Raw genomic sequence first — 26,000 nt, forward strand, 5'->3', positions numbered from 1 at the left:
ATAAAAGAAAATCGTTTACGTTTCTAACGTTTCGGGTGAGCAAAACAAAAGGCTAGTTCAAGGCTCGTGTCCGCTTTAGTAATATCCTCACAAAGTGCTATCCCACCGATTTATCGTTCCCAGTCAATTCCACGCGTCGATGATTTGGCGAAAGCAACTAGAACCTCCATCTGACAAGACGCATTTTCCCCTGCGCTTGATGAAGTACCGTCGAAATCCGTGAATTCCGCTCCATGTTCGTTCCACACGTTAGAGCATTAAGATTTCACCATTCGATTTCACATGCAGACGTATTAGAGCAATTGATGAGCTTTCAGATTTAGTTTGAATCGATTGGGATAATAGACACGTGGATTAAATTTCCAGATATACGAAGATCGTTAACGCAAAACGATAAACCTTGAACTCTATTTTTAGGTACATTGTAACAATCAAGCGTCATTCATCAACTAGTGAAAATAATGATTAAAAATTGCTCATCACTTGAGAGGGACTGAACGCTGCTGGCGCCAGAATTCTTGGCGATTCTTCAGGAAGGATATGCCCTCCTCTGCATACTTTGTTATGTGCTGAGCTGATTCTTGATGAGCTGCTTTCACATCTGAAACGATCAATCAAATATTCCAATTTTCATAAAAGAAATTTCCCACAAGAAATCCGCAGTCTAGCGTATTTTTCTTGCTTCAAAAATTGTATTTTATATTTGGCTTTGATTAGAAATAATTAGCAGAGCGTTCTACGACCTCCTATGCCACCCTGAAGTATATTGTCCACAAATGCCAATGACCTCATGAAAAAATAAAATCCTAATGATGAAGCATCTCGAAAGCTCGAACCATATCCTCATAGATCCTCCCAAAAGCTTTACTAATCTTCTCCTCGCCGTCCTTGATCGGATCCATAAACTTCATATAACTCAGTCTATAAATGATCGGCCCCATCGTATCCTTGACCCCCTCCCAAGTGATCCTCTGCCCCGTCCTGTCGTTCCTCTTCACCGCTTCCATCGAGCAATCATGAAACTTCATGATATTCCTCAGCATTCCGAAGGTCTTATAAAACGGGCTGAACCTGTCATAAGCGGAGTAGCTATTCTGCTGAAGGAAGTCATCCTTAAGCATCTTCGAGACTTCCAGCACAACCTTATCACTCTCCGACAACGATCCCGTCCCCACCAGCTGCACAATCTCATTAAGCTCCTCCTCCTCCTGCAGGACTTCTTTGGTCTTCTTCCTGAGCTCCCCAAATCCTCGGAAATGTTCGTCATAGAAATCGTCCAGGGTCCTCAGATATTTGCTGTAGCTCATCAGCCAGTTGACAGCGGGAAAGTGTTTCCGTTGTGCCAATTTCTTGTCCAACGCCCAGAAGACCTGAGTGATCCCCAGAGTAGCGCTGGTCACGGGATCGGAGAAGTCGCCTCCTGGAGGTGATACTGCTCCCAAGATGCTGACAGAGCCCTCCCGCCTAGGGCTCCCAAGACAACGAGCCTTGCCAGCTCTCTCGTAGAAGCTAGAAAGTCTTGCCCCCAGGTAAGCCGGATACCCAGAGTCCGCTGGAAGCTCTCCAAGCCTTCCACTGATCTCTCGGAGAGCCTCTGCCCACCTGGACGTTGAATCCGCCATCATGGAGACGTTGTACCCCATGTCCCTGAAGTACTCGGCAATGGTGATGCCAGTATAGATTGACGCTTCTCTAGCAGCAACAGGCATGTTGGAGGTGTTGGCGACGAGGGTCGTACGCTTCATGATGGATTCGGTGGCGCCGTCAATCTCGACCGACAGCTCCGGAAAGTCTCGGAGGACCTCGGACATCTCGTTCCCGCGTTCTCCACAGCCGACGTAGACGATAACATCTGAGTTGGAGTATTTCGATAAGGATTGGGAGATCACTGTCTTCCCGCAGCCAAAGGCACCCGGAATGGCGGTGGTTCCACCCTGGACGCAGGGGAAGAGGGAGTCGAGGATTCTTTGGCCAGTCAGGAGGGGGTGGGAGGCTGCGAGCTTCTCGCAGGTGGGACGAGGAGTTCTTACGGGCCATGTCTGTTGCAGCGATGGAGATATTAATATTCAGTGAAGACCAATACCTGAATGCGTTCACCTGTATCACCTGATACAGGTGCACTGGATCGGTTAACATGCACTAGTCCATTTAGTACTTTAATGGGTACCTTAAGGACTAATGTTCTTAGTCCTTTGGATGACTGACCTGAAGCATGCAGTGCTCCGTGCATTCGTCGTCGAATTCCACCTCAAGAATTGTATCGTCAACGGTGTAGCTTCCTGGAGGGGCGAGGTAGGTGACCTGTCCCTGGCACTTGGGCGGGATCATCATGTAGTGCTTCACCAGGGTGTTCTCGAATACCACTCCGAAGATGTCGCCCCCCGTTACTGGGGATCCTACCCGGACGTTGAAGGGCTGAAAGTCCCAGAGGGATCCCCTGTTGATGGGGAGTACGTGGATGTCTTTGGGGATGAATATCTTACCCGACACTTCTGCTATGGTCTGCAGGGGTCTTTGGATGCCGTCGAATATACCTCCCAGGATCCCAGGAGCCAACTCCACCGATAGTGGGGAGCCTGTCTTGAGGACTGGCTCCCCGACGGTTATTCCACTTGTGTCCTCGTAGACTTGGATCGTCGCGGTGTCATTGTGGAGGCGTATGATCTCACCGACGAGCTTATTGTGACCTATTCGAACAATTTCGTACATCGCGGCACCCGACATTCTGTCGGCTGTCACTACTGGCCCCGAAACACCCATCACATAACCGTATTCGGTTTCGCGGATGCACTCGCGGTGGAAATGAGTTGAGGTGAACTTTCGACGTTTTTTGTGACTCCATTGACAACCGTCACAGGCGACCGCCATTTTTCAGGGGAAGATCCGTCGTTGATAAATGAAAAACGATTTGCTTTTTTTTTATATTCGTCCACTGTACGCTACTGTGTTCGATGTTCAAGAGATTCAAAAAATCTGTAGCCACTTCGATTGTAGATTAACCCGTTAATAAAGAAAAAAAATATTCATTCAAAATCTTCAGAAGAAATTCAAAAGAATTTTCTAGAAAATTCGCCAGGATAATTAAATTGCATAATTAAATTACCTGGACATTTCAACAAGTCCTGAAGGTACTTTTTATCCACATTGAGCTGTCCAAGGAGATTGGGACAGTTATTTTTTCGTTTACTCTGTGACGACAGTCTCCTTCTATCCCCCGAAGACTCACTCATCGTCTTATCAGCGCTCATTGATCTCTCCGGCTCTTTCGCAGCAGTCGGTGCAGGATCCTCTGGTATCTCCAAGTTGGCGGGAATTTTCGCCGCCTCAGTTTTGTTAATCTCCTCCACCCTCGCAGCGGGATCGATTTTAATAGGCACACTGTTGTCTGAAATAATTCACACTGAGGATTTATGGAGTAATAAAAATAAGCTACACACCTCCCAGAATGTTTTGAATGGCCTCCTTGGCCTTTTGCACACCCAGACGAAATTGATCAAACTCCGGTCTAATCCGCATACCACGGTAGTAATAAACCAGACTCAATTCAAAGTCTCCTAGGTGATAAAGGGCCTCCGCTTTGTAGTACATGGCCCGAGCGTTCCCAGGATCTTTGATTTTCTCATTCAACGCCGCCTCAGCGTCCTCCAGGGCCTTCTGCGGCTCTCCCAGGAGAAGATAGCACTTGCTCCTTGCTAGCAGTGCGTTCTTATCATTCGGACTCATTTCCAGGGCCTGGAAAAATTGTTAATCATGATTAAACACGATGGGCTCCATTATTTGACGTGATTGCAACATGAAATTGTGTGAGAAGGAAAAAATCTAATTCGATTCAACTTTAATAAGACTTTGGTTAAATGCTCTTCTTGATGAGTCATTAAATATCCCCCTAATAACCACCCCTCTCCTTCTGGCAACTCCACGATTCCTTAATCGTACTGGAGTCAGGCGGTACCGTGTTATTCCGAGACATCGTAAATCACGATAGATTATCGGAATACCCCGCCCAGTCCCTAAACCGGAATACCGCAACCGCATCCACAAATAAATAAAAAACAACCGTATTATCAACCTGTCCCCATCCGATTGCATGACCGAACCAAATTGCTATCATTCTATTTCCCGCTCCTTAATTTCCTTTTTCCACGATGTCACATTATTAAAACGGACACGCAGTTGGATAATTCGTAATTCAATGACCTCCAGAGGACATGTCAACAGGGAAACGATAAATCCACTTGAGTTGACTTTGATTGTTCCCCAGTTTTTGATAAATATTTCGGAATCTAAGAGCGATAGCAAAATTTTTCTCACCAACTTTTTTCTAGCCCTGACTTCGATCTACAGAAATGATTCAGACGAAAATTTTCCTATCTCCCATATGTTCCCAGATATTCATCAATAACTTATCACAGCTTCGTTACTGATGTGAACCTTGTGAATGCAGTTGATGGCGATATTGACGTCTCCGGATCGCATTTCGCGTGCGGCCAGCGCCAGGAAGGCTCCAGGCTCGGCCTCTTCAGGAGTCTGCAGTGCCTTTGATCGATCCTGACGTCGTTTGATCTTCAGCGATTGAATGATATCGCGACTCCCCATGTTGACAGCAGCGGCGCGATCCTTGTCGGTGTAGACCTCCTCCTGTTTCCTCTGCTCCCTGCTCCTCTTCTTCTTATTCTTCTTGGTCTTCTGCTCGGCTATTTCATACTCGGGTGATCCTTTGACAAGTCTACGTGTTCGTTTCGGTACCTGATCGGGCTTGGCCCTTGGCGACACCTGCTGAGTGTCTGATCTTGCCTGAACTTTCTCCTTACTCTCCTTTCTGGTGGGCTCCATCAGGGTGGATTTTTTCTTCGGCTCCGGGGCACCATCGTCCAGATCTATTCTCACGAAGCTCTGGAGGAAGTCGTTGTCCTGGAGCGTTGGCTTCAGAATGTCCGATACCTGGGATACCACCGCGTCACCAGTGAACACTTGCATGATGATAAAAACTTGAAAAATGACAGTTATGAAGTTGTTTAGGGAATTGTTTAATGACACTTCCGGGGATAGGAGAATATATTTGTCAAAATGTCGGAATTTTTTCACTTTTCGGTACGTGTGGATATCGACACCTCGGTCTAGGTGGCTGGTAACCTAGGGAACAGTCAACAATGCGCCACATTCCGTATCTAGCAGGTTTTTCGGCGTCGTTGGATAAACTCCTATATCGCTTCATCATATTCGTGTTTACACGTTGTTTTCGTATGTTTACGTCATGCGTATGTAACTGGGTCTACGAGATATGTAATGTCGTCTCGGGGAGGGTTATCGTGCCATTCGTGGTGCACGTGAGATTGTCAAAATCATGCACGGGTATCACCTGTTGCCATTATAAAGGTCATTTGTACATCCTGTTCTGGCTGTCACCTTGGTTATTTTCATTGGATGCTACTTGTTGATTGTTGGATTTCGAGCAGGCGTTAATATTTTATTCGCTGGTGGTCGTAGGGTGCGTAGAAGAGGGGCGCAACCGCAGGAAGAATTTATTAAATTTTTTTATCAGGGGTTTTCATGTGATTGGTAATGACATACGACTCGTGATGACTATTTTTGTTTATTTCAAAGTTTTAAATATTGTTATGGAACGGGATAGGACACTAATACCCCAGGAATTCAACTATTTCTTCCCTGATTCAATGGCTTTGAACTCTTGCCCTGTGAGACCCTATTTCCGAACGTGCTATGACAGAAAATATTTTAGGGGAATTTAAAAAACAGGAAGATGGAGGATGAGGAGAGCAATGAAATGTATATTTTTATCGGAATTTAATTAACAAAATGAACCTTTGAATGAGTTAATACTCGCCTTATTATACAACAGCAGAGCTTTGTTATAAAGTTTACTCTTAAGATGACCCCCAGCCTCATCGACGCGTAATTTCGTTTCGATTTGTGTCGCGCTCTTCTTGGTGTTGTTCCCATCCTTACCCTTATCCTTGTTCTTCTTCTTAGACTTCATGCCGAGTCCCTGAGACAGGACAAACAACGTGTGATGGTACCGTGAAAATATTGAGCCCGAAGACCACCTTGTATCGCCCGTGATTACATACCTTCAGTTATGTGCAGGTGAGAAACCACTGAAAATCATGAAAATCTATTTTTACGAAGGAATGTCGATTAGCCTCTGCCACAGCACTGGCTTCTACGTAAATTCAAAACTGGAGTAAATAACTACCAACAACAGTTATCAGCTTGCACGAAAATAACGATCCCTTCACTAGGAACCACTCAACACATCAATCTTCATTATGAACTTTACGGATAAACCTTCCACTAATTAAAATTCACATTCACTTAGTTATCGCCCGTCAACACGTGTTAAAAATCCGTGAGAGTTAATCCTGGGGTGATAAATAATTTAGTGAACAAAACTTGCTGGGCTTAATTACAATAATTAACGGACAGTGTTCATGATGTTTCCGTTGGGACTAGCGTTGCAGCGGCAACTGGCTGTTACGAAAAGTACAGAAGCTACTGAGAGGTAAAAAAAAGGGGGTGAGGATATTTAGGGGATGAAGAGCGCGCAAGCTCAGGATGTTTCCCTCGAACTCTGTCTCCTTCAAACAAACACAGGAGAGACCGCTTTCACCGATTAACTAATGCTCTTATGTGTGCTTTGAATACTAAAGCTGAGGGAGGAATATACTGATGGCATATTCATGAGCCTATCATATCGTGATATTGCAAGGGCGACACGAGGGGGTGAAGGGAGCTGGGGAAAAAATTGAGACGAAATACTGGGGGACGGAGTTATAAAGTCTCGAGGATTGCAGGTAATTAGGGGTTGCGTGCAATAAAAAATTTAGTTCTCAGAGAACGATCATCTTTCATCCCTTGTGAATTATTACTCATTATTGTTCTCTTTAAAATATTGACAATGTTGGAAGATAATTAGAGATAGGGTGGAATGAAAATTCCACTTCTTAAACAACGATCGTCTTTTGTAGCCCATGAATTATTATCCTTACTTGTTCCTTTCTTTACCATCAAGTTGGGTGAGGGAGGATTCGGGGGAATATCGTGAGGACACGCTTCAACCCCAGGCGGTTTCGACATAAATCAGTCAGAAGTTTTTGATTGTTTGAGGATGTAATGCCGGAATTTTCAGTGGCTTGACCCATACCCACGAGTACCTTACTTGTAATTACCAATCGATACTGGGAAGGGAAACCCGAGTGCTTACTTACACGTGATGGGGAGATTGAAGGAGGCCAAAGAGGAGTTTCAGCCCTTGCGTGATACGCTGTGTCTTCTGTATCTATTTTTTTTTAACGTCACAACTGAGTATCGAGGAGATTTCAACGAAAGTAGTATTGAGGTTTTTATTTCTTTATTATTCATGTAGCTCGTTGCATATCCAATGTATTAGAGTCACGTAAACCACTGCGGGAATGCACTTACTTCGATCGGATAATGAACATGATCTTTTAACTACTTTTTTTGGCTGGAGAATCGGAGATATTGCTCGTTGCGTGGATTGACATACGGTATATTTTATGATTTTCATGTTTAACACTGAGTTCAACTGTAACGAGGAAAATTCATGATTGCATCGTGTTATTTTCTTTCTCAGAATTCTTCCTTTCGCTTTGCCGGAGCGAAAAGTTAATTATTGAAGTTTTCCAACTAGTTGAAATTCAGTGGCGAAGCTATAAATTGCAAAAAATCGATTTTGAGTTCTGGAAATTGTTTAATGGATGTCTCGGAATCTAAGAGATACAATAGAACTTTTCCCATCATTTTTTTACTCTTTTTTTTTTTAATCTGAAGATAAAAGCTTTTATCAATTGAAGGGCGTGAGGTATTTTTAAAATTAAAAAAAATTTGATAATTACTAAATAATTAATTGTTTCAATACCTCATCATTTATTTTTTCTCTTGATGGCGATAAAATTTCTTTCCAATTGTTTTCAACATTTATGCGAGCGCTCTATCGTCTAACTCAGCTTCGAACCCACATCCTGACTTTACCGGCGGAGGCCCCTGCAGGTAGAAAACTCCCGATCCGGGTGAGCAGGACAAACCTGTTGAGTGAAAATCTCGTGCCACGTGTTCTGACATATAAAATGTTTATGTTTATTTTTCTGAAATTATTGTTTTTTAATCTCCAAATAATTTATTTACGAATCAAAATGGTTATCATTGATCAATCATTGCTTAATCAAATATTATTCGTGAGAATTTATTTAATTTTGTACGAATACCTTTTACAGACATCAGGGTTCCAGCGGTGGCACAGAGAGGTCACTACTCATATTGTTTATTTAAAAATAAATGAGAAACTAACGAAGCATTTAAACCTCTGTACAAACGGGTACAAACCTACCACCAACAACATAATCTGTTTATGTTGCAAAAATTAATCACCTGTTGGGTAAATTATCCACGGGGCTACAAATAAAATTAACACATGTACAATAATGTACTAACGATCTACAATCATGTGCATTCGTTAGTTTTAGTATTTGCAACTTCCCCATGGCTAAGTACATTGGGGTAAAGTATTTCCGAATAGCCCAGGGTGGAAGTGGGGGCTGCAATAATGAGGGGTACATCGTGGGTGGCCCGGAGACGTTCTAAACGCTTGTGTGGTCCTCTGGGTAGTTCTGTAAGCTGGATACGATGCTGCCAAGGCCCTAAAGACGATGTGTACGACGCTTTGTCGACAGGAAGAGGGGTATAGACGCTCGGCCGTGGCTTCACTACCTCATTCACGATTATTGCAAAATTCCCCGGCTGAACAATGACATTACTCCACACTAAGGTATGTAAATAAACAATCCTCATGACTTTCACAATTACTGTATTTTGATTTCTGTTTTTTTTTTGGATCCTAACCTTACAACACACCTGTTTGGAAATGTAAAAAAAATGTGTTGACATTTGATTTTGATTGCGAATTAAGTATGGTGCCCAATTATAAAAGGGGTGGGGCAAAAGGGGTACTTTTTAGATGATCATGACTCATAAATGGATTTGCGAAGCACAGCATGTGTCAAAACAAATAGATTTAATTTTGTATTCGTCTGTATTTTTGAGTCAGTTACAAAATTATAAATAGTTAAATTTTTTTTTAAACATTGCCACATGAAAAAATGACCCATGACTTCCATTCTCTCATTAATATTCGCAGACTGCTTTTTACTTCTGCATTTTAATAATCTCCAACGAAGTAGCATCCGAGTTATCCCGCAATTTCATCGTAACCGACAACAACGATAATGGAACCTGGAAGGAGTTAAGTCTGAGTCTGACGGACTCCAGCTGTCGGAGGCCATCAAAATGTGTTTCCCTGGAGTACAGGACATGTCTGGGGACCCCTCTGACCTACGAGCAGACATCCCTGGACCTTCTCCCCGATAATCACTCCCAGGACAAGATAAACGAGACTTTGACGATGCTGGAGAGCCTGAAGTACATTCCAAAATGTTGGACAGTGGTCCAGCCACTGTTATGCGCAGTCTTCATGCCCAAATGCTCGAATAATCTTCTGGATCTGCCCTCTCCAGACACCTGCAAGAAAATTCTGAAACCCTGTGGCATTGTCATGAACAGCACCGTTTGGCCGGACTTCCTAAGATGCGAGAATGAGAAAATTTTCTCCCCTCAGTGCAAGAATGACTTTAGGGATGTTAAATTTGGAACTCCTGGCAAGTGCTTGAGCCCTTTGGTGAGTGTCAGCTCATCGGTCAGTGGCACTGATGAGTCCTTCGATGGAATCGATGGCTGCAGAATCCCATGTAATGATCCCATGTTTCTACCTGACGAACTCGCCCAGATTCACTCGTTCATTGCTTGGGCTGCTGGCATATGCATATTTTTCAACATGTTCACGATGGTGACTTTCTTCATTGATTGGAGATCTGCCAGTAAGTACCCAGCAGCTATCATCTTCCATATCAATGGCTGCTTCTTGGTGTCTTGCATTGGTTGGCTTGTACAATTCACTCCTGGCAGCAGGGATGTCATTGTCTGCAGGAAGGATGGAACACCCAGGATCGGAGAGCCCAGGTAACTTTGTTTTAGAAAATAGCTGGATCTTTTTCACGGGAATTATGAAGATGAGAGCATTTTCGAACTGATAATTTCGAAGTTATCTTTATCAACTTAAAAATTAAATGTATCCTTGCAGTGGAGAAAATATCTCCTGTGCAGCAGTATTCATAATGGTCTACTACTTCTCAATGGCAGCACTCGTCTGGTTCGTCATTCTGACATACGCCTGGCACGTCAGTTTCCGAGCCCTCGGAAAAATTCGTGACAAAATCGACAAGAAGAATTCGTATTTTCATCTCCTCGCTTGGTCAATTCCATTCGTCCTGACTGTCCTCACTTTTGCATTTACCAAGATCGACGGTAACAGTGTCACAGGAATTTGTTATGTCACCCATGAACCCATGGCCAGAGGGTTGTTGGTGCTATTGCCACTGACATGTGGGTCACTAACTGCTGGGTACTTCATATCTCGAGGTAATCAACCAGGCAAAGTGATCAATTTCTTCTGATTCTAATACTCTTTCCTCAATTGTTTCATGCTCACGAAATACTTGGATGATTATTTGTAAGTTTAAATACTGCGAAAATATTTTCTAATAGGTTTTCCTTCCATTTTAAATTTATTGAAATATTTTCATATTCTCTCAATAATCAACTCAACGTCTCCACAGCGCTGATCACCCTGATCGGCATGAAGATAAGCAGCCAGGACATAGTTCATGAGCGCGCGAGTGCAAAAATTCGGGAGACAATAATCCGCATAGGTCTCTTCACCCTCTTCATCTACGTATCAGTGATAATAACAATCTACTGCCATATCCATGACTTCGTCAACTCCGATAAATGGTCCAAGAGTTTTCGTGACTACATGTGGTGTTCGATCTTGACAAAATACCAGGGTACCAATCAGTGTACCATGGATTCTCGTCCAAGCATCGCAAAACTCCAGCTCCACCTGTTGGCGCACTTCTTTGCTGGCATTCTGATGTCCTCGTGGGTGTGGACAGGCTCCACCGTGGACACCTGGACACGGTTCTTGAGGAGGACATTTCACAATGAGACCGAGGAGCCAGTTAAACTGAAGAAGCACAAAGTAATTGCTCAGGCTTTCGCCAAGAGGAAGACGTTTAATAATGCAGGACGTTTGTCCATCAGTTTCCATCACACCCACGAGGACCCAGTGGGTATGAACTTCGATCTTAATTCAGCGGCATCACAGGACTTCAGCTCGACGTGGGCAGCAGCCCTTCCTAAATTTGTAACTCGAAGGGGAGCTCTTGTTGGCAATAACACAGGATCATCATCGAGTTATAGGAGAAATTCTGTTGATTCAGAGATTAGCATAAGTGTGAGGAGATTCTCCGTCGAGTCCAGAAGAAACTCCCTGGACTCTCAGATATCTTATGGCGTGCAATTCGCGGAATTGAAGACGACGAGAAAGGTTGCATCATCGTCTGGGCATCGGTCGAGACGTGGAAAACGAAGGAGGGAATTCAGTAAGTCCAGATCAACGAAGTCAGGGCATTTGTTGAGGAGGGGCAGTACGACGTCACAGGAGAGTCAGTTGGGTGCCCAAATCCTGTCAGCATTGACTATCGGTGGGACTCACGTGCCCAATATGAAGAGAAGATCGGCGACAGTGGGATTGAATGGAGAGACACTGGGATCCAAGATCATAGACGGAAAGGAGATGGGGATGCTGATGCCTTTTTTGTTTGGGGGACAGAGTGCCAGTGACGACGAGGGGGCCAGCAGTGAGGAGAAGGGGGGCAATAATCGGGATGTGGAGGCTGGGGTCGTCGAGAAGAATCGTGAGAGTGAGAGTGAAGAGAGCGAGCCTGATGAGGGGACCAAGATGATTGAGCCTGAGGGGCAAGAGAGGAGCAAGAGCAGCGATAAATCCTCGAAGAGTTACTCTCACGACAGTGGAAGGAAGTGCAAGGAAAGCAGGAAGGGGAAATACGTGATTCAGGATGAGACGGTGCTCAAGCAGTTGATTCAGGAGTCCAAGGAGATCGTTAGGAGGGACAATGAGAAGGAGAGCCATAGTAAACCTGTGATTGGGGACTTGGCGTCGAGCTTGACGTCTCATTGCCCGGAGCTCGGACGACTCATGATTGGAGATGGCCAGAGTAATGCTAGGGAGATGGCAACCCAGACATCGTTGCCACTAGATGTGCTGGAGATGGAGGAGTTGAAGCAGAGTATTGATGAGATTATCAGCAGTAGGAATTGCAGTTCAAAGGGCACTCAGATCTCTCCGCAGTTGAATAAAGGCACTCGAAGGGTTGAAAAGGTCTCGGGGGTTAGTCCAATACCGGCACCGAGACCCTCGAAAGAGGGGAAGAAGAAGGAGTCGAAGAATGTTTAATGGTCCTATTTTATACGCAAAATACCCAGGGAAGTAGCGATTGGGTATGGGAAAAATGAGAAGTGGAAAAGAAGACGGATGTTTATGTTTTTTAACGTTTTTTGCAACGTTAAGGCTGCTCCTGAAACCAGTCAAGTATTTTACTATGGTTTCTAGATACCTCACAACAATTTTTGAGATTGAATAATTTTTTAACTCCCTTTGGGCAATATTTTCTACATATTTGTACTTAAGACTTACGAGAATACTCATTAATTCCATGACATATTTAATTGAAACTCTACTCGGCCAAATATTATTGTTCTATCGCACGTTAAGAACATTAGTTAATGAGAAGATATATTTTAAGACTGACATGTCAATGAATTCGTTTGATACGACAACGATACTGAAGAGTATATTTACATGTAGTTTGTAATTTTTATTATTTTTAAGACAATGCAATACATGACGTTTGTCAGAATAATTTTTTACCAATTTTCGATTCGACTTTTAAATATTTGTCGATTTGTGGAATGCACCTGGAATTCGTTAAATTTGTAACTGGAGATTCAAATAAACTATTCCATTAATCTCGCTTATTTCGTTATTGTTTCTTAAATTGTTTGACCAAATGATTTCAAAGTGGACAATTGTCCTGAAAAATTCATCACTAATTAAATAGTATTCATTAGTGGTGGCAGCATTCACCTAGGCACAGTAAGACTCCTATTAAGTAGAAAATCATCACATTCTCTGCATTATTACACCGTGAACACATTTTTTTTACTCTAACTAAGGCAACAATCTTTCCTAATACCCGAGGAAACTTTAATCTATTTTACTTTTCACATTATCTATATGCATCCTACTGTTATCATTAGTGTTTGATTTAACAATCTCCCTAATCATCGCTTAACGCTAGTTTCAGGATGAAAAATGGGTACAAAAAATTATAAAACTCTCTGGAATCTATCACTGATCGACTCCACTCGATCATGAAATTATAGTATTTAAAAAGAAATTGATTGATTTAATACTTCAACAAGTGAATTTCGCGGGCGAGTTGAAATTGCCAATTGACTTGTTTACTTGGTTTTCTTCTTCTTACTAGTCTTACTGGATGTTCTTTTGATGGCACCTGCAAACAAATTGTGAGAAACATTTCTTTTGTATTATGTAACATTGGAAAAGACACATGCGAGTTTAATGTACAGGTGTTTATTGACGAACAATGATGACAACATTGACTTAAGAATGTAGGAGTAAAATAATTAACGTTAAAGTGTGGCAGAAAGTACGCAGAACACAGATGTCAGAGTATTTGTTCAGCTAGGCAAACGAGAAAATTAATACTATTTACAAAAGTCATTGAGATTGGTCGGGAACAGAAGAATATGTTCAGAAAGTGGGACATGGGGATAATTTGGAAAGAAAGGTCAGAATGTTTTGTTGGTAATTTTCTGAGTTAAATAATCAGCCATTTTCTAAATATACGATTGAATATTAAGTGCTCTTTGCAATCGCAAGTCACTTACGATTCGCCACTTTACTAATGAATTAATTAAAATCCTAAAGCTAGAGCTGTGGATATCTATTACATATTCAAGTACTTGCAATTGTAAAACATTGATAAATGCATTAAAAGAATGCGAAAAAATGCACTTTATAAATCGGTAAAAGGCTAAAATGCAGCAGTACATCGTGCAGGACACTAAGTGATCCAACAATGAGTTCAATGACATGAGTTTGGCACTCGAGTGTGCACTCAATAAACTTTAAAGTGGCGCCTAATAGAATGCAAGTCCCTGATGACATTAAATTTTAAATCTCGTCTCTGCTAATAATTAGACTAGAGCCGGCAAAAATCCCTTAACGAAGCAGAGATTTATTGAACTGATTAAGGCAATTTCCTTGGCGAAGTTTTAAGCCGGTAGTTATCTCGAGTAAGCCATTTGGTTGCTCACCATCGGCGATTTTTTTGCGTTTTAAATTCCTCGTCACTATCCTCTGCTAGTTTTCTCTTCCCTACATCCCAAATATTGATGGATAAATTCTCTAGTTAATACCGATTTGTGCTTAGTAATGTGCCTTTGATTAATGCGCTTTCGTGCTCGCATTGAATTAAGTGAAATGAGATCGAGGAAATTTTCTAATCAACGCATGCTTTTTCTAGTAATGAAGCACTAATAAAGCAAATTGGAAGGAATTTTTTGTTAATTTTATGGTCGTCAGTTGTCAATGATTCACATGTTACTTCATCGCCGCCACGAGTTAATACGATTTTGAATAATTAAGCTGAGATAATTATTTTTATAAACTCATTAGTATTTATTTATTTGCATCGATAAAGCTGGAAGTCAGTGTTGGATATTTCGTTTTACTATTTAAACATTATTCCGTGGGAGGAAATTCATAGAATGCAAATATAATATAACTAATTTTAGAATCTGCTTCTCTATTTTGAATATTTAAATTGCATTCCATTCAAAGCGTTCAATTAGTAAAACGTGATAAAGACCAACTGAACGATGATATTAATTCATCGAAAGTTGAATGAGTGCTCGAGAACCATAAAATTATCACGATTTTTCAATATGAAAATAAAATCGATATTCACCACCACCAATTCCACCACCGATGAGAGGAGAGCCCACGTTGCCGTCACCTTTCGGTGATAACTGACGTGGCTACTTGGTTTTCGAATGGCTTTTCAGTTGTTTAGATTGTTCGTTACCCCAGAGAAGATGATCAAAGTACTCTCCGACGAAGTAGAGCAAACAACAGAAGAAGAACAAAGTGATGTGAAAAACGATCCTCAGGGGGATTGAGAGGACCTCCAGCACTGGGTACACCCAAATGCCACTCTTGTAGTAGATGAAGTGAAGCCTGAGCATACAAATAATATTTATGAGTATTAAAAAATTGCAAAAAATTTTAAAGCATTTTTTAAAGAATTCAAAAGACCATAGAAAATCACTGAAAATTCGGAAAAAAATCCAGGGAGTTTCTAGTGGACCTTAATTAAGTTTCCGTAGGTTCTATTGGAATTTCGCAATTAATATTTATTCTACGGAGTTTTATTATTAATCTAATTTTTGGGGAATCGTCTTACCAGACTAAATACGAAAGCATGAGAACTCCAAGTCCTCCGAGGCCGTGCGATCTCCTTGGGTACTGTCTCGGGGCAACAAGCATTTCAATAACTGTTGTAACCATAATCATGGTATGCATGAGATGATTCAACCACCATGGGAAGTACGGATCGAGGGCTTTTGGTAGCACTAATTCACGGTCAACGAACATCAGTGACCAGAACGTAACGCCTACAAACTGCAACATAATAACAAATATATTTTCCATCAAACTCCATTTTTTCTCACCACTTCAATTTTATATTTAGTATGAGAAGGTCAGCAAATGTTAATATTTATACTCAATTATCTGAAAATGGAACTTACCATAGCAAGTGGAAAGCTGAACGCTGCATGGAAATAATCTTTGATGCGTCTCAAGATCGGGGCTTTCTTCGGCTGAACTTTATGCGACCCATAGAGATCATTCAGGATGCAGAGGAAGAAGAACAAAGACTGCACTATCTGCAACACAAAGAATCACAGTAGAAGTACTATTATTTCGGAAAATCGTTTAGGTAATATCAGGAAATATCGCTGGGGAAGTTGAGTACTGATAAAAAAGGCACTGTCAATGTTTTTATTAAGGAAATTTTTTCATACGTGATAGTAGCCAATTGATTGACTCTGGTGGGCTTGGTGCACCCACTCTATTGAATAACTCTTGACATTACGCTTCAAAAAGGGGGAAATCGATATTTATCTTTGTTCGGAATAATCGTCTGGAAATAACTTCGCGCTCTCACGATGTAGTCGGACTTTGTAGAAAGTTTAAATTACTCGTTATTCAATCCCATCAGGATGTAGGATCCTACTGTTATGATCCTCTGACGTTGACAGAAATTACGGAATGGCCTCGGTCAAGGCATCGGGGATGCTGGGCAATAAAAATCATGTGGAAGGTGCCCGATAAATTTGATGTGTGAGGAATCGTTCGTTAATTTAGAATTAAAGAATTATTTTTCCCAGTAATTGGAGTAATTTCGTGCTCAGCATTAATTCTGACTATTCGCCTGGAAGTGCTGATAATTTCGATAACACAGGATTTAACTTTAGGTGGTATTATCCTGGGATACACCTCAAGAGAATGATTCCTCTGGCCATTAGTGCGGATTACAGAAACTCCATAAATTCAAACAACTTGCTGCTCGTATTTTATCATTAGAGTAATTGCTAGTGTTCTGTGTCTTCCCTTCACGTGAGTTTCGTTTGAGTTAAGTTTTCACTTCACTCGTTACATAAACTGGCAGTCCTTCTACATAAAATCGAAGTTGTCGAACCACCGACCTGAGCACCGGAATATGTGGAAAATTTGGTTGTTTTTTTACAACGATTGTCAATGAACTGAGTGATGGATTGGTTGGAGAGAATCGAGTAGAATCAAGTCTCCACATTATTTCATTAATATTTGGGGGAGAAATGGGTCTAACAAAAAAATAAAAATATGCAATGGCTACAAAAAATTTATATGGTACTTTTGGGTAAATCCAGTGGCACCAGAAAATTGACAACATACAGTCTTTGGACTGATTGCATTTTGTCAGACTGATAGGAAATTATTGGAACCGGTAATGGCCAGACCGAATCTGTTGGGAAATGTAGAGCGTGAGGGAAAATTCACGCGGTAAAAGGAATTCGGAGTGACCCATGTGTGACACATGTGCGAAGGTAATTAAATTTTTTTTGTCCCGACGTGATTGTGGAATTTGATTTTTATGGCAGGATTTTCAGAGAGAAATGGCGAAACTTCTCGCTTCCTGTTTTGAAAGTAATGTGACACAGTACACTATATGCAGTAAATGCTAAAAATCTGTCTTCCTTGCAAAATTCATTTTATGACAATAGAACCCATAGACAATCGTTATCTGACGCTATATTCCAACGTAAATAGAAATTTTCTTTACACACATGACTGCCCAACGAATTAGTGACACTCTTCAACCCTAGGTTGGTCACCTGGTATGCGGGAAATGCATCAGTCCGTGATTGTTCATACATTACTCTCCCAATTAAAGGGTCTAGAATATTACTTTGGCAAATATCGTCAGAAAATCTCTTCCAAAAATTTTTCCGAGCAAAAATTATCCCCCGAAAATGTTCCAAAGATTTTTTTTATCACCAAAAAGACTTTTTGAAGATCCTTCGATGATTCCTCTGAAGATCTCTAATCGATCTTTGGTGGAAAAAAATGTTTGTAAGTGGAGTTTGATTGACGCTTCATTGACATTCACCGAAACACGTTTCGCGCTTTCCTTGGCATTTACCCTATTCAATAAATTAAAAATCATTGAGGTACAAACCGCATCCCAGAACGTGAGGAATTTGAACTTCCCCCCGTAGGCTCCGTGCATCCTGGCGACGGTGATGGGTACATTGGTAAATGTGAAGTCATAATAAACAGCGAAGGCGAATTGTGCGCATGCTATAGCGTGAAATCCAATCAGTAGAGGCTGTCTCATGTTGCCGATTTTATTCGATTATTCGCCGTTGTGTCTTCTCTATTTTTATTTCACTCCGGTGTCTGCAATTAATCGATTGAGAATCGAAAAACGCGGGGAGTAATTGAGTAATCGATCTGGGAGATGCTCTGATTCATTTGACAGAGAGATAAAAAGGGTGACGGTGTGTGGGAAGAGATCGACCTAATGTATATCTGGACTCGGTCGAGTGGTCGATCGGTCGTTGGCTTCTGCAAATGTGTTCAACTTTCTCTCTAAACTTATCAGGCTGCTTCTGCCGGGATCGATTGGGTAAAAAGGGTCGACGGTTTGAGCTTTAAAAACACGGGGTATTTTTGGTTTCAAATGGAATGAGTCACCTGTACATGAGCCGTTGGGTGTAACCAGACAAAATAATTTTGAAAAGTTGAAAAAAATGATCAAAAGCCCTCACATTCTTTCTTCAATTGTGAGGTTAATTGGCTTCACTTCTTCCACAGGAGCTAATGAATTGCAATAATTGGATATAATTTTTTTTACTGAATTGAAAAGTAGTTGATAAAAGTTCTCGCCCTTTCCCGCTTGATCACTTAAAAGAAATTGAATTCCATTAATCGCTCGGCCGCGTGACCCAGACTCCAGGAATTTTTTTATCATTAGACTGACGACTAGCTCATCAGAAGAATTCGAATTAGAAATAAAGAGACTCGTCCACGAATATTAGAATTAGAGTCACCATTTTTTAAGGTGAATCGTGTGGCTAGAAAACCACGGATTGCGATGCACAAAAGGAAATTTACATTTTTCATGGACAACTCCTACTTTTGCATTGTTTCTATACACGAATGTCACAATCTAAGCACGTGAATCTAATCACTGGGAAAGTGGTTCCGCCCGTCGGGAACAAAAGAATACCACGAAGAGTGATAACATTAAGAAGACCTACTTCAAGAAAATTTATTCAATCACGACAAATAATTTGAAATTTGATTCTCAGAATGATATTGTGCCTTATGATTTTGCTTTGACAGGATTCCCCAGGTATTCGGTCTAAATCGATTATTCTAAAATCGTGAAGCCATCATTTAATTAGAGCTCGATTTTACAGTAACTTAATAAACAAAAAATCAATGTTGGGGGCTCATGTTGTGTCACAATAATTGAATAAACCTCGTAACTATTAGGTTTTCTGAAAGCATTTCATTGGCGTTGTTGCGAAAGAAAATGCGTCAGTTTCACCTGAGGTCGTTTCGAAAATATTTCGAAAGCTAAAAAGCGTCGCCTCGCTATCTCTTTCAATTTCTTGAAAGAAAATATTCCTAAAAAATCGCCTCCATAACATTTTTCAGGTTAAACATGTCAACTGAGTCGATTGGAAACTGCTAGAAACGTTCGATAAACAATTCACAAGGTCTTCCCACTGAATTATTCCATCCGCATACGTCGAGAACAATAAAAAAATTTATTATGGGTTTAAAAAAGTGCACCTAGTCGGTTACGACAAATTCTCGTTCTGTTAAAATGACATAGTCCTATATTTCTGACAACACTTCCAGAAATTTTTATGAAAATTTTACAAAAAGATGAAGAAAAACTGTCGTTTTTCGCAATGATGATCCCAGTGGTGACACTGCAGTCTTGTTCAGACAAAAAATTGTGTTGCGTGTGTTGGCGATCAGTAAATACACCAACAGAAAAATAATTATCTGAACAATTATGCGCCTGATCCGTAATTTTGACTGAATATTATTTTGACTGAAAGATTACGGAACAGACACGTAATTTTTCAAAAAAATTTCTCTCCGCGTACGGACATTATCGGTCAATCAAAGTGACATAACTCTCGTTCCCATTCAATATAAATGTTGAATATGAATGAAAACGTAAATTAAACTTGACAAAAACGCCCCAAAAAATTAATTCTCATTGAACTACCCCCTAGTTACATAATACTTCTGAATACTCTGGGTCTCCTGTGCTAGAAATCACCCACTAAAAACCACTGCACCAAAACACCCGAAAAAAAATCTATCAGAGCATCTCCTGTTCCCTACCAACGGCGCCTAATTCCCGTTACACATAACCTACTGAACCCTATGATTTTCGGGTAACCTGAGAGGACCGGCGTGAGTTTTTGTGGGCGTGTCCTCGCCTGATACAATTGTATCGCGTATGCTATGTGCTTCCGGGTTGGCGCGCGATGCTGACTATTAACCCAAATGCATTTCGCAAATATACCTATTTTTATTTAAAATTATCACTGCAAAAAACCGCGAACCGCACACACGATAAGCCCGATCGCGTTTTTTCCGGACTTTTCAGTGACAAAAGTCCAGGAGATGATTCGAAATCTCTCGGAGTATTGACGCGACTCGACTGAATACACTTGACTTACTGAAGAACCCGACGAGACGCGAGTGGCATGAGCACCAGCTGGAGACAGCTGACAGAGTACATAAACGTCTTCGGGTGGGGGATGAGATGCTGCGGCGTGCGCGGCAGCCTAATGACACTCACTAATGAATTTGGTCGAGAAATTAAGAAATTCCATAACTACTCAGCGGGCAATTTGTACCAGAAACTCCTTCATAAAAATTTATTAAGTTTTTGAATCTGATTATTTTTCACTTTCGCTATAAAAATTTAATTTCGTTGAAAATCGAGTACACAAATTTCTCAGACAATGAATTTTTATGTGGTTGTCATGGAAATTGTATCGACGAATCGAACAAGAAAAATGTTAAACTCGAAGAATTTTCATGGAAAATCAAATTGAATTTCGGGTACTATCGCTGTTCTCTATAGAATAATTGATTTTGTCCATTTTCATCGAGTTCGACATCTAGATAATCTGCGAATCTCATCCCTCCAATCCCCAGAACAAATCGAATTTAAAATAAAAGCTCAATAGGACCCCCCTTTATTACTCATGCTTTCAATCGCCGCTGAACTGTTTCTCTAATTACCCAGGAACGACGACATTTATTGACACTTATGTTTTATGCGCATATTTTATTGACGGGGGAATTCTTCGGGATCGAGAGAATTGGAGTGACACGACCTCGGGCTTATTCAATGCCGTGTATTGATTATCCAAGGGTTGACAATGGGCATCGCTCCTTTTGTTTGGAGTACTCGTTCAATATTGGGCTTGTGCTGGTCGTACATTGATTTATGACAACGATGAACCAACATGACGCTGGTGTGACAAGAGATGAAGACATTATCATTGCAATATTTTATTTTTAATTAGATACTCTCAACGAACATTAATCACTCGGCCGCGATCCCCTCAAAATTAAATTCTCAATAATCAAGATTTTCTCTTCAATTACTCCCCGAAGTTTCATGAAACTGAATGTACACTGTTACAGATAAATTACCCAGCCTCATGCGACTGTTATTATCACGTTATATAAGTCTGAATTTGTTGTTGCACAACGATCAAAGGGGGATTCATAATAATATACACCGGGCCCGGGTGGATGAGTCGGTGGGTCGTAGGGGAGAAAAGTCATTGCACAATTGATTACCCGTTACATGATATAAATTATGTTTTCAGGGATCTTTCGTTGAAAGTGGACACGTCCAAGTGTCAGGAAATGTACGGGAGTATTGAGAGATGATTTATTATTGGGTTAATGATTGGACAGTTGTACTCACCACTCCCCAGATCGTCAGGTACTTCAACTGGCCCGGGTCGAAGTCTTTGAACCGTTGGGCCAATATCGGTATGTTCAGATTGAACATTGCCTGGTACAATGTGAAACTGTAGGCCGTGAATGCCGTGAGGTGAAATAAATTCAATAGAATTCCCATTTTAATCTGCAATAAAATTACAAGTATTTTTTATTAATTTTAAACGTACTCTCTATAAAAAAATCATTAATTAAATGAGAAATATTCCTGGGTTTTTATATTGCTGAGTCGATATTGCTGACTCTGAGGCACATTTATTACTCGACATTGCAAATTTATTAGTAAAAAATTGTCTTCCGGCGAGTGCCAGAGCTCATCTCCCGTCTATTCATTTAAATAATTTTTTATCTCCTTTTATTCAGATCAGTTTTTATTTTCTGAGCTCTGATCTTGCCTTTTTATACCCCACTTATTGCGTAAATAAATAGAAACGGCGGTAAATATTTATCTGCGAGGGAATAGAACTCATAATCGGCCGTCTGATTACACACGATCTGCAACCACTTGCGTTTGAATGAACTTGTTCCTCTGAAACCTTGACGTTTGCCTCATGGGAAACCGGTTTTCAGTGCGAATATCTTGACTCTTCCTCCACCCAGCATATTACACGCATAGTAATGCCCCTCGAATGTTATAACGAGTCCCAATTTGATTCACCAGCTCCCATGGGCACTCACCAAACGTCTGCCACCCTTTGCGTTGGTTAGCGAACTGATGCGTTCGATTGCTCACTCGTCAGCCTCTGATAGGTCGCGTGCGTGTTCCAATCGCTTTATTTCTTCCATTTTTATACTTTTCGCGATTCACCTTCGCCCTCCAGACGGACAGTTCAGCGATTGGTTTAGGTCAATGAGACGTTGCGGGGATAACGGATTTTAGATAAGAAATTTCCAGAGGAAATTCACGTAACAAATTGGGTAATTTTATTGCAAGTCATTCCCTTGACAATCGATCTATTCTGTTTATTCTAAATATTTTTGAAAAATATTTCAATGAACTTTTTCTACACAAGTTGCACGTGGAAGTCTCGGTTAATGTTTTCTTAATGACTATCATTTGTGTGAGCAAGTTTGAAGAATTCCTGATCTAAAATTTTACATTCATTTTATATGAATTTTACATTTATTACTGTAATCAAACAATTTACAATTTATGCGTATTTCGTGTCATTCCAGGACTCTCATAGCGTGAATACTCCTGTCCGAGGAAATAATATTTAATCCTTCCGTTGAAAAAATTAATTAAATCCAGAAAAACAGCGAATTTTCAATATATTCAGCGCTAAATGCTCCCGTGTAATTACCATAACTAACGAATACGTTTTTAATCGTTATGTTGAATGAGTTGACAAGTGCTTCACCAGCATTGAACAAACACACTACAGATAAGCAAATCACGTCGCTGAGTAAACGATTAGGCCCAACACTGAGTAAAAATTAATAATAATTAAACCGCGACTGCGTGTTTTGGGAATCCATTTCCCTAATTACTGGGATGGTTGATGATGACTTTGAGTGCAGTCTCAGGTACTTCCTGAGCTTACGAAAAAAAAAATGACAGCCCCGGAGAGTCCCAGACTCCCCGAAATATGAAATGCCAGATAAAGTCAGCTCACCTTGAGATGCGGGAAGGGGTCACTGTATTTCAGCCAGAGGTAAATGGCTCCTCTGGATTTTAATTAATGACGAGGTAGACCGTTGTGATGCCGCAGGATCGACGAAACCGTGACGAGGCCGGAACGACAACTGAGCCAAGGCTGAAACTCCCCCATTTGTGGATGAATCTTGCCTTTATCGTGGTGGGTTTCAGCGCCCCGCTTCGGTATTCTACGGTGGCATTCCGCGTGTTATCACGAGCTTGTTCTTATCGACACGATATTTATCGCTGATGACAACGGAAGCGCGAATTGTCGGATTCTTTACATCTGCGGATAATCAGAGATGATCATCATAGATGTGGACGACGGGATAATCTACACGTGTGGGTGTGAAGAAGTCGGAATATTCATTTGATTTGAATTTAACAAATTTCGATAGATATTTTTGTTTTGGTGGTTTGGTGGGCAGATTTGAATGCAATTTTATGCAAAAATGGGAGCCTTGTTGGGGTCGATGATTTTAGGGGGTTTCTGTCAGGGTTTTTCAATATTCTCGAGAAGAAATTTCTATTTAATTTTGAGAAATAAATTTTTAGTGAATTTTTTTGGGAGCACGGGGGGAGTAATGGAGATTCCTTCGAGGAAATTCAGGAGACCTTTGAGTTCATGTTTGTAGATATTTTTTTAGGGGAAAATAGTCTAGTTTGATGCGCATGAGGAAGTGATATAGTTTGAGCGGCGATGGGTCCAAAAACTGATAGACTTGTCATTAGAAATACCAGTGAAATTTAATGGGAATTCTTAGTGGGGATTCGCGGGCTCTGGAATTCTCAGGGGGCCGAGAAAAATGCTGACTTTAAGCCAATTCCAAGGACGACAGGGAGTCAACCCACTGTGCGACGCGACTCCGCGATGCGAAGTTCAATGTCGAGTGTGGGGTGTCGCTGGTGGAAAATCAATTGTGACCATGAGATTACAATATTTCTAGTGCGATGGTCATAAGGATGACATGCAGAAACCAATGATGAGTCCGATTGCTTGAATCTGCAGCCGGAAATGAATTTGCAGAACGTGATGAAAGAAAAATAGTAAATCATTGTTTTGGGATCAGATATAATTGTTCCAGAATTTGGACGAAAATATTTTTTGCGGAGGCATTTTAAGTGCAAAAAAATTGAACCCTTTTCGTTGAGTTATAAAAATGCACTAGGAACATTCTTCACATGCCAATTCGTGCAAAAATAAAAGGATAATAATCACTCGAGTTGACATTGAACTATCATACCCGAGCTGAGACGAAGAAATCCGATTATGAAATATTATCTGCGGTTTCTATTCTTGAGCTGATGAGAACAAAACATCAATGCATGCGATCATTACATCATCAACTAGTCCCGAGCTCTGCATAGTTCTTGATAATATGAATTAAACAACAAAAGGACGTATGTAAAATATTCCGAAATTGAAGTGGCAGAATACGATAAATCAATTGAAAAAAAAAAATAATTTCTGTTCTTCAAATTTCAATTGCACTACAACCAGAATAAATAGATTGATGAATAAATTTCTAAGAACATCCAAAAATTAAGAAAATGCTGAAATTAATTTGATCAAATTGTCCTATTGATTATTGATTTTTTTATAAAGCTCTCCTCATGCAATAAATATTGCGATATTTTTTCCAAGGTCTTTCTTTACTCCATAATAATGTCCTTGTTCTCAAAAAAAATCATTCAGCAACTGAATTAAAGAAAACCTGAAAAAATTGCATTTTGTCCGCCCTGAATCGTCCTTACCTACTGCACCATTGACTCACCTCTCAATTTACCATCCCATCAACTTCTAAATGAATGGACCTGCAAAAATTCATAAAAAATAATTTTCTATCAACAATTATCTCACCTCTATCACCCGTCGTCTTCCGAATTTCCCAAAATGCAATAATTTTCACGATATTCGCAAAACAAACTTCAAACGTTTCCACTTCTTCTTCTTCACCACTTCACGCCACCAATTACGCCCCAATTGAATCAATTACCGCCTTAGAATTGCTCTCCCCATCCTCAGCCTTCACTCGCAATCTCGCAAAATGTTTATTCATCACTTCAGTACGAATAATAACCGAAAAAAATGAAGGAGCAACAAATGTCAAATTGCAGTACCTGCTCTCCCGATATAACAGCGTTGCCGACACCTGTGCAGGTACCATAGTTTCACTTTGCCGCGGATAGTTTTTAGAATCTCTAGCGTCCTCTGGTGGAGCCTCCAGGAACCCGAAACCACAGGATATTCGTGACCTGCAATCAACGATTGATTAAATCGACAATAAAAACATTCGTAATTAACTCCATCGATTTAATTCTGCTCCCTATCGTATTCAATTCAATGCAATAATCAATGTTCAAGTTATTATTATTTTTTTTTCAACTTTTGTAATGCAAACGACCGGAAATGTTGGTCAGAAAAATGTTGTGGATGTTCGATATAAATAAAAGTCTCCAGATGTTGATTTTTTATACGAATCGCAGCACTTACGCTCCTCTCGTTGATTTAATCATTAAAAAGCGGTAAAAATCCAACAATGAATAAAAAATTTATGCAAACAAGTGGAAATTGACTCTTGTATGGCATATGGGATAATTACTTTTGCTAATAAAGCAGCAATTTGCTTTCGAATGGTTGTTTTACACGTCATTTTCTCCTGTCATACGTAATTCTCGCTCAACTCCAGTTCAATAAATCGAACG

The 26,000-nt window shown here is 40.7% G+C and overlaps 5 protein-coding genes across 15 annotated transcripts; 1 reads left to right on the forward strand and 4 right to left on the reverse strand.

Moving 5' to 3' along the window:
- Positions 1 to 474: 474 nt before the first annotated feature.
- LOC135159931 (V-type proton ATPase catalytic subunit A-like) lies at positions 475 to 2,973 on the reverse strand. 2 transcript variants are annotated; one of them, XR_010298479.1, is made up of 3 exons: positions 2,206 to 2,973; positions 744 to 2,039; positions 475 to 601 (listed from the first exon to the last, which is right to left on the reverse strand). XR_010298479.1 is itself a non-coding variant. In XM_064115993.1 (3 exons), the coding sequence occupies exons 1-2, from the start codon at positions 2,866 to 2,868 to the stop codon at positions 807 to 809; spliced, it is 1,896 nt and encodes a 631-aa protein (XP_063972063.1). In that variant the 5' UTR covers positions 2,869 to 2,973; the 3' UTR covers positions 539 to 601; positions 788 to 806. The 2 variants fall into 2 exon arrangements, 1 of the variants encoding a protein (XP_063972063.1); XM_064115993.1 differs by having other exon boundaries at positions 539 to 601; positions 788 to 2,039.
- Positions 2,974 to 3,109: 136 nt separating this feature from the next.
- On the reverse strand, positions 3,110 to 6,588 carry LOC135159933 (outer dynein arm-docking complex subunit 4-like). The gene is made up of 4 exons (XM_064115996.1): positions 6,090 to 6,588; positions 5,846 to 6,007; positions 3,438 to 3,732; positions 3,110 to 3,378 (listed from the first exon to the last, which is right to left on the reverse strand). The coding sequence occupies exons 2-4, from the start codon at positions 5,996 to 5,998 to the stop codon at positions 3,245 to 3,247; spliced, it is 582 nt and encodes a 193-aa protein (XP_063972066.1). The 5' UTR covers positions 5,999 to 6,007; positions 6,090 to 6,588; the 3' UTR covers positions 3,110 to 3,244.
- Positions 4,310 to 5,190, reverse strand: LOC135159934 (uncharacterized). Its single transcript, XM_064115997.1, has one exon. The coding sequence runs from the start codon at positions 4,975 to 4,977 to the stop codon at positions 4,396 to 4,398; it is 582 nt and encodes a 193-aa protein (XP_063972067.1). The 5' UTR covers positions 4,978 to 5,190; the 3' UTR covers positions 4,310 to 4,395.
- A 1,933-nt stretch (positions 6,589 to 8,521) lies between the features above and the next one.
- Positions 8,522 to 12,987, forward strand: LOC135160639 (protein smoothened). Its single transcript, XM_064117397.1, has 4 exons — positions 8,522 to 8,803; positions 9,173 to 10,050; positions 10,172 to 10,509; positions 10,707 to 12,987. The coding sequence occupies exons 1-4, from the start codon at positions 8,783 to 8,785 to the stop codon at positions 12,404 to 12,406; spliced, it is 2,937 nt and encodes a 978-aa protein (XP_063973467.1). The 5' UTR covers positions 8,522 to 8,782; the 3' UTR covers positions 12,407 to 12,987.
- On the reverse strand, positions 12,807 to 25,387 carry LOC135160644 (androgen-induced gene 1 protein-like). 10 transcript variants are annotated; one of them, XR_010298599.1, is made up of 7 exons: positions 25,156 to 25,372; positions 23,272 to 23,580; positions 21,621 to 21,782; positions 15,847 to 15,984; positions 15,501 to 15,718; positions 15,006 to 15,274; positions 12,807 to 13,526 (listed from the first exon to the last, which is right to left on the reverse strand). XR_010298599.1 is itself a non-coding variant. In XM_064117411.1 (7 exons), exons 3-7 carry the CDS (start codon positions 21,774 to 21,776, stop codon positions 14,349 to 14,351), a joined length of 729 nt encoding a protein of 242 aa, XP_063973481.1. In that variant the 5' UTR covers positions 21,777 to 21,782; positions 23,272 to 23,580; positions 25,156 to 25,382; the 3' UTR covers positions 13,587 to 14,348. The 10 variants fall into 10 exon arrangements, 7 of the variants coding, with proteins under 7 accessions (XP_063973485.1, XP_063973481.1, XP_063973483.1 ...); XM_064117411.1 differs by lacking the exon at positions 12,807 to 13,526 and adding an exon at positions 13,587 to 14,413 and having other exon boundaries at positions 15,123 to 15,274; positions 25,156 to 25,382; XR_010298597.1 differs by lacking the exons at positions 21,621 to 21,782; positions 23,272 to 23,580; positions 25,156 to 25,372 and adding exons at positions 17,820 to 18,040; positions 20,196 to 20,346.
- Positions 25,388 to 26,000: the final 613 nt, after the last annotated feature.

This window comes from Diachasmimorpha longicaudata, chromosome 3 (assembly GCF_034640455.1).
Source record: "Diachasmimorpha longicaudata isolate KC_UGA_2023 chromosome 3, iyDiaLong2, whole genome shotgun sequence".
NCBI classification, from domain to species: domain Eukaryota; kingdom Metazoa; phylum Arthropoda; class Insecta; order Hymenoptera; family Braconidae; genus Diachasmimorpha; species Diachasmimorpha longicaudata.

Bases quoted from the DNA above. Each gene is read 5' to 3' on its own strand.
- LOC135159931 (XM_064115993.1), bottom strand. From the start codon at position 2,868: ATGGCGGTCGCCTGTGACGGTTGTCAATGGAGTCACAAAAAACGTCGA. The intron at 2,040-2,205 runs GTCAGTCATCCA...TCGCTGCAACAG, and splicing joins CGGAGCACTGCATGCTTCAG to ACATGGCCCGTAAGAACTCC.
- LOC135159934 (XM_064115997.1), bottom strand. From the start codon at position 4,977: ATGCAAGTGTTCACTGGTGACGCGGTGGTATCCCAGGTATCGGACATT.
- LOC135159933 (XM_064115996.1), bottom strand. From the start codon at position 5,998: ATGAAGTCTAAGAAGAAGAACAAGGATAAGGGTAAGGATGGGAACAAC. The intron at 3,733-5,845 runs GCGAGTATTAAC...CAATTTTTCCAG, and splicing joins CTCTGCTGTTGTATAATAAG to GCCCTGGAAATGAGTCCGAA. The intron at 3,379-3,437 runs GTGTGTAGCTTA...TTCAGACAACAG, and splicing joins CATTCAAAACATTCTGGGAG to TGTGCCTATTAAAATCGATC.
- LOC135160639 (XM_064117397.1), top strand. From the start codon at position 8,783: ATGACATTACTCCACACTAAG. The intron at 10,051-10,171 runs GTAACTTTGTTT...GTATCCTTGCAG, and splicing joins CCCAGGATCGGAGAGCCCAG to TGGAGAAAATATCTCCTGTG. The intron at 10,510-10,706 runs GTAATCAACCAG...ACGTCTCCACAG, and splicing joins TGGGTACTTCATATCTCGAG to CGCTGATCACCCTGATCGGC.
- LOC135160644 (XM_064117408.1), bottom strand. From the start codon at position 17,978: ATGAGACAGCCTCTACTGATTGGATTTCACGCTATAGCATGCGCACAA. The intron at 15,985-17,819 runs GTTTGTACCTCA...TTTGTGTTGCAG, and splicing joins TCCTCACGTTCTGGGATGCG to ATAGTGCAGTCTTTGTTCTT. The intron at 14,414-15,122 runs GTAACGAACAAT...TTTGGGATGTAG, and splicing joins CTTTGATCATCTTCTCTGGG to GGAAGAGAAAACTAGCAGAG.